Here is a 7324-nt window from a genome sequence, read left to right as displayed (position 1 = left end):
TATCGTCTCTTTCTCTCACCCCCCCCCCCCTTCCCGGGAGAGAAGTTACATGAAGTGAAGATTTTTGTGTTAATATTATTTGCAGTGGAGACTAATTGGTAAGCCATGATATTATATTGTCAGATTATATGCGATTGCTGCTGATGTCACTCTGTCAAACTGAAGTTCCTTGTAAATCTTCTTTTTTTTTTTAATGCACCATTTATTGCTTGATTATTCTTTGCGCATTTAAAAAAAAAAACAAAAAAAAAACACGACCCCCGACCCCCCCCCCCCCCCCCCCCGAGTCAAGCAGACGAGCCGGTGTGGCTTAAATAAAGCATCATGGCATCACACGCTTGTTTTGCACTATCCACGCGCACCGAAGACCACCAAGAGTCCCATTTTGGCGTGATACTCGGGGAGATATTAGACTGGAATATCCCTCTCAAAATTGCGTGGCAATTAAAATCTTGCATTGATCCCCCTCCCCCCCCCCCTTTTTTTGGGGGGGGGGAGGGTTATGGCTAACGACCAAAAACATGGTACCAGTAGGAGAATATTGTATGATGGTGCACATATATCATTCACAATTATGTCATTTACATTTATGTCTAGCTAATTATGTCTAGCTAATTGCTTTTTTATGTTATTTAGTCTTTTTGTCCACGAGGAGACTGCAAAATACAAGCTTAGCTTTTTAGCATGTCTCCTCCATTTCCTGCAACTTTAGTTTCAATTCAATTTTCATTGTTTACTTTGCTTTTGTGATGCGTAGTATTGTCAACTTCACGTATTTTTCTTTGTTACTACATTGCATTGATGTTGTGTTATTTTGTGTATGAAAATGTTGTTGGAAATGAAATAAATGAAATGAAATGAAATGAAATGAATTACTTTCAGTTGTTTAGACTTATCTCTTCCGCGATTGCAACAGTTACTGTGTCTATACAATCGTGTTAGCAAACGTTATCACTGTTGTATGTCTGATTTTGACGAAACGTCTATACAATAATTATTCTGGTCGTCCAATTTTACTCTCGGAATATAAGTTATCTTGAACATAAAGTGGAAGAGCACTCTATAGCAAAATAAAGTAGAATGTCTTTTTTTTTCAGGTTGCAATTTCATCGGACAATGATATTGTATTAGATAAGTCAAACCTGTCTATGGCGGCCACCCAAGGGAAACGACAAAATGACCACTCAGGTGGCCGGTAGACGGGTCGGTAAGCCCGTTTTTTAATTGCAACACTTGCATGCATTAAAGCATAAATAGGCCTATATATACCGCATGTTTTTCTTAAATTAAAAAACAAAACAAATCAGGTTGCATGAGCAGCTATAATATGGGGATTTTTTTCGCACAATTTGCTTTATTTTAGATTTTCTTTTAGCCTACTTCTGTTCCTTTTGATTTTTAGAATAACATTTCGAGCCTTTGAATGGGGTTCACGAGCGACTTCGAGCCCCCCTCCCCCCCCCCCCCCCCCCCCCCTCGCGCGCCGGGATCGATAAGTGCCAAGCTGACGTTAACGAAAACAATATACCCAGACAATGTATCCTAGTATCCTTTTTCAAAGGAATTTTAATAACTAATTACTAGTGGTCAGCATTTGTTTTGGTAAAATTCTCAGATGTTATTAGGATCTGTCTTTGCCTTTGCATCATCTGTTCAGGGCGGCATTAAGCCGAGATCTAACAAGTTAGTCCAGTTAGTGGTAAGACGACATTTCACGCCGAAGAGTTGCGTTTGTCAATCATATCTGTGTTATTGTGACTACCTCCCTGCCCCTGGTAGAATTCACGCAATGAACGTAAAAGCCGACTAAATTTTTTGCTATAGTAGTACCACGGGCTACAAAATGAGTGGCCGCAAAACCGTTCCAATGTGAACGGTCCTCTAGGCAGGTGACCGCTGTATAAAGGGTCTATAATACAGTAACTTTATGCGGGAATTTTTCAGTGGCCGCTGTAAGCAGGTGGCCGCTAAGACAGGTTTTACTGTAGATTGCAATATTGTTCTTGTTTTTTTTTTATTTCCGAAACAATAAGATCATTTTATAGAAGATAAACATAGGTAAGTGTTGAAAATGACATAACTGAAACAGGAATCAAGATTGAAGTATCAAAACACAATGAAAACAAGTTGACATGTGACAATGATGATAACATGTAACGATGGATAGCCCAAATTCAGATCTATCAACATGATAGATCTGGGGGGCATTTCATCAACGAGTTCGTCTGAGTTTTCACCGACAAATTTGCTATCAGCCAATCAGACGCAAGAATTTACACGGACAACTGTTAAAAGCTAATGAAATCCTTGCGTCTGATTGGCTGATAGCAAATTTGTCGGTGAAAACTCCGACGAACTCGTTGATGAAATGCCCCCCTGTTCTTCCATGAGGTCCAAGATTTAAAACCTAAATAATAATTGCTGCAGAAGTCCAAAAAATACAGTCATGCCAGATAAGATAAGTCATCTCTGTCCGCTCGACGGGATAGGTACAGGATGGGATAGCGCTTTGACGGCGCGTACGGACACACGTAGCCAACTCAATTCAACGATCGTAAACCAACTGATCCCCCCTAATGCACGCGCGTACTCTCCGTACACACAACTTGACCTTTGACCGTCTCCTTATGAATCCTGAAAAATTGCTGCGGTGTCTGCGACTAAATTCCATATGCTGTTAAATTTCACTGAATTCTACCCCACGGTGCGATGATCTTCCCATCAAATACTTCTTTGGTGTTTATCCTTTAAGACTGAAGGGGCAAGATTTGTCGATTTGCAAGCAAGTATGAATGGTAAGCAACAATGAATGGGACTCTTAACTCTTGTCGCTAATCGGGACATTTCTGTCGGCTATCCGTCTGTCTTGTGTATGCTGTCTGGGTCGCTGGCTGGGAGCTGGTGCGTGCTCTCTGTTTTTGTGCATGCTGCATGGCTTCCCGTCGCGTTGTGTGCTGGCACGGCTGGTGGAAGTGCAAGGATGTCCCCACTGATACAATGCAATGCAAATGGAGATTGTTGTTGTGTGCCCAGAAACAAGCCAGTGCAAGTTGAGCTATTCGAGAGAGAAAGTGAAAAGTTATGATCTGCCTCCTTACTTTCATCTGAGTTTAGCAGTCAATGGTTTCTAGTGGCAGTAATGCAGAGTAGAGTTTCCTCCTCCTGGACAGAAAGATCCGTCTGTCTGGAGGAGTCTTTTATTTTTGACGTTATCGCTCTCCTCCTTCAATGTCCTTGCAGCTCCGTAGACATGTATATTTAGGAGGGGATCCATGAAGCCAGATGCAGTCTCTGCGGAACATATCCCCGACGACCAGATCCAGCCAACAGACCGATCTTGGTCAACCTCCTCCCCGCCCTGTTAAGCTGGTTAAACCAGTGCAGTGTCTTCCGATATAAACCAGCAATGTTATATTTATAAAGTCACATCTTTTTGGCAATCTGGGTATCCAGGCCAAAGGCAGGGCAGGGGGCCCAGGTTTAGAGGCCACACAGTTTTTACCTCAATGTGACTGTAAATTGATGATATTTTAGGTTACAGAATTATGTTCTTATAATAAACATATTTAAGCTTCCCTATAAATGATGAAAATTATGATGCAGGTTTGGCCATTAAAAAAAAAAAAAAAAAAAAAAAAATACTGTGTAGCCGGCCACACATGCATTGTACATATCGCATGTTTTTACGCAATCAATGATATATTGCATTGCATGTTACACGCGTGTGGCTGTATCCAGCAATGCGGGCCGTGGCTATTTTACCACACGCAAGTGGCTAGATGGTAAAGACACACGCATGTGGTTGTATACACTACCTTTCTTATAAAGCTCCTGCACTGTCGGTAGAATTTAACAATTTTACCTCTTTAGTTGTTTCAAGTTCCTTTGTTGTTTTGTGGTTCCTCTCTTGTCGCTCTGACAGAGAAAGTGAGATTGAAGGAGAGAACAAAGGAATAATAACCTACCAAGGAGAGATTGCAGCATTTGTCTCCCAGGACCAGGACCTGACCAGTTCAAGACCGTTATAGATTCCAGCTTTTCCTGACAGTACAATTGCATATTAAAGTCACAAGCTAATTTCAGTGCTCAGATGATGCTTGTACGTTAGGCATACACGCATTGGCATTGGGAGTAGTGAGTGAGTGGCGAAGTGGTATCTCTGATATTTTTAGTCATCCTGATTCCAGCAATATTTATGGCATAAACTTTATTATTGATAGCCAAACTTGCTTTGTGATGTCATTGAAAAGCTGAAACATGTCAGAATACATGTCTGTGACCTAAAATATCAATAAGTGTCAGAGTCATAACAGTGTGTGGCTTCTAAACCCCTGGATTGCCCTGTCTCTGAGAGCATGATGTACAATTTGCAAGTCTCTTCTCACACATAAAAATGAGCAGTGGTTGTGTGGTTGATATGAGCAGAATCTTCAATGCAATAATCCCAACAGATTCCTACTTCTTATTTGACCATTTACAAGGAAAGATTATTATAAATTGGTTTTCTATTAAAACAAAGAAGAGAAGGTACTGTTGGGATGTCTAAAGATGTCTAGACTACTACTCAAACACTAGACTCTGAGCTTTCATGGTCATGTGATGATTCAAAACATGTTAACATTTTAATGTGTCAGATATGTAAGCATTATCCATGTACAGCTGTAGGATATCAATCTTGCCTCTTTGTATTAAAGCTTTAATGTTTCAAGTGTGCAAAGACACCCATGTTATGAATACCTAATGATACTGGACTTACACTTTGGTAGTTTTTACAGTGTATCTTTTCCTTGTGAGGCGCTGCTAGACAAAAGTACCACAATATGAACATTATGAACATACATGTAATGTAATATTCTTCTATGGGTAAACTTTCTGTAAGGAAGACACAAAAAAGTTAGGGACATAAAGAAATAGGTTTGAGCAAAGCTGAAATCCAGGTAGACAATGAGAAGGGTCTTGTGCTTTTACCATAGAAATGGCCTTCCAGCAGACGGGACAATTATTTGTTCTTCATTATCATTATTATTATTTATTTTTTTAATGGTGTAAGGAAACAGTGGCTCTTGCTGCATTTTTTACTTAAAAAAAAAGAAAAGATAGTATACAGTATGAGTATCTCAAGTTCACCAGCCATAACTTCAGAATGCTTTGTGTGGTAAAGAGTAGAATGTCCAATTGGGTGTGGACAATAAAGTATTGAATTATATCTTTACCTATTATGAGTATTAACCTGTCGAGGATGGACTGAGTTTGCTACAACACGCATTTCCCATAGACACCTGCCCGAGTATACTCGCGACTCATCCTCAATGGCCCGAATTCACGAAGGTGGTACAAATGAAACCATGGTTTAAACCATGGACAAAAACCATGGAGCGCCAAGTGTCGTCGCACAGAATATTTCGTTACGAAATTGGTCATTTCGTCGACAAAATGACCGTTTCGTCAACAAAATTATCATTTCGTGGACGGAATTAAATGTTGTCATTTCGTTACAAAATAATCATTTCATCAACGAAATGACTGATTTCGTAATGAAATATTCCATGTGACATTTGGCGCTCCATGGTTTTTGTCCATGGTTTAAACCATGGTTTCATTTGTACCACCTTCGTGAATTCGGGCCAATGGGTAAAAACCCAGTAGTATGGAGAGACATTGGTGGTCTGATCAAATCAATCTTCATTCGCTGCCTACCAGGGTATTCGAAAACCATGAATAGCACCTGTCAGTGAATACATAACAGTTTCAGTACGTACACTTTGTATGTGCATCAAAGGATGCGTTCCAGCGCTTTCCTAAAGCGAACTGTACCGTACCGTACCTGCGCCAGAGGAGCGCTCAAATGCTCCTAAAGTGTACCGTATTGTACTGTACCGATCCAAAAGTGAACTACTTCCCGATATGCTCCAAAAGGGTACCAAAAGCGTATCAAAAGTTCGTATGTAAAGAATGCGTGTATCATGCGCATACATCATAATGCAAAGACATCATTCTCTTTGTTTGGGACAGCTGTAAGTAGTTTAGGTGTGCCAGGTGAATGACCCTTTTGCTACAAAATGAAAATGCATGACCTCTTCTAAAAATAACTCATGAGGTACGCTTTCTCAACAGAGCGCTCGAAATCCAAATCTGGCACAGTGGAGTATGATACACTTTAATAGTTCAGTTCGCTTTGGTTCGCTTTTGAGGGCTCAAACACACCCAAAGAGTACCCTCATTGGCCATGGTCGACTCCAGTCGAGATTAGATGTAGTAGTAGGTGTGTACTTTCATAGAGATCAGTGATTAAGATTTACACAATTCGTCGCAGGGTTCCTCGAATATTAATCCTAGAGCCAGCCTTCCTGCTCTTTATTAAGATGTGTATAAGGAGTTTTGATAGTTCCTGTAAGAAACTGATCATTGAAGAAGAAGAAGGAATTGTTTGCTGATGTGATATATCATACATATTTTGGCATTCTCAAAGTATCACTCGCATCACATGCAATGGCATTCACAAAATACTGTTGTACTGACAGGCCATTCATGACATTTAGGTACATTTTACAGCAGCATGCTGTTTTTGCTCTAGATAAAATTTAGCGTGGTGTTTTCATATTACAAGGCAAGAAGACTCTACTACAGACAATAAACAAAGAAATTTTGAATTCTTTGAAAAGGAGTTCTAATGAAATTTTGGAATGCCTGTCAGTAAACAAGATACGATGTACTGTATCTTGGATACTTTATTCAATTTGAGACTTGCATCAACTTTATGAAAATCATATTATGGAGTCACTGTGAACTGTAGACTTGTTTCACTGATCATTTGATACTGTATCAAGCCCATTAAACCCATCTGTCCCAGGCAGATACACTGTAAGGGATGAAGTCAACATGTAACCATCCTACATTTGTACCCCGCCTTGTCTTTGCAAACCATCGTGCCATCTCATTTATCAAGGAAGTGTAGCAGGCACCAGGTTTTGTAGTCAATGCATAGTGATACTGTAACAGTGTAAGTCAGAGGATGCATTGAAAGTTGAACTGGATCTTTCCTGGTTATAAATGGTACACCACAGCATGAGGACAGATATACTGCACGTGGACATTCTCCTGCCGCTTACTGCAGTCTGTAGCTGTGAGTTGGCCATCTCGGATGTACATGTACAGATGAGAATGGCTTGCCCTTGTGCTGTGCCTGTCCAATGTGCATAATATCTGCTCATGCCCAGGGTGGAACTCTATAATTGCATGGTGCATGTTAGTCATTATAGAGCAGGCAACCAATGCCTGCCTGTTGAGGTGTTTGTTAAAACCTGTGACTCCGTGAGATGCCCCT

The 7324-nt window shown here is 40.4% G+C and overlaps 1 protein-coding gene across 4 annotated transcripts in view; it reads left to right on the top strand.

Annotated features, from left to right (window-relative positions):
• Window positions 1-2640: 2640 nt before the first annotated feature.
• The window catches only part of LOC139740798 (suppressor of tumorigenicity 7 protein homolog), a 38914-nt gene continuing 34230 nt past the window's right edge, over window positions 2641-7324 (top strand). For all 4 annotated transcript variants that reach the window (XM_071651372.1, XM_071651371.1, XM_071651370.1 and 1 more), the window contains exon 1: window positions 2641-2795. In XM_071651372.1, coding sequence (XP_071507473.1) covers window positions 2789-2795 — 7 coding nt within the window. In that variant the 5' untranslated portion in view covers window positions 2641-2788. The remainder of the gene's footprint in view (window positions 2796-7324) is intronic.

This window comes from Diadema antillarum, unplaced genomic scaffold (assembly GCF_040938485.1).
Source record: "Diadema antillarum isolate AM-2024a unplaced genomic scaffold, OU_Dant_1.0 seq00000885_RagTag, whole genome shotgun sequence".
NCBI lineage: Eukaryota > Metazoa > Echinodermata > Echinoidea > Diadematoida > Diadematidae > Diadema > Diadema antillarum.
The sequence above is the reverse complement of the archived record's forward strand: the minus strand, read 5'-3'. Positions and strand labels throughout refer to the sequence as shown.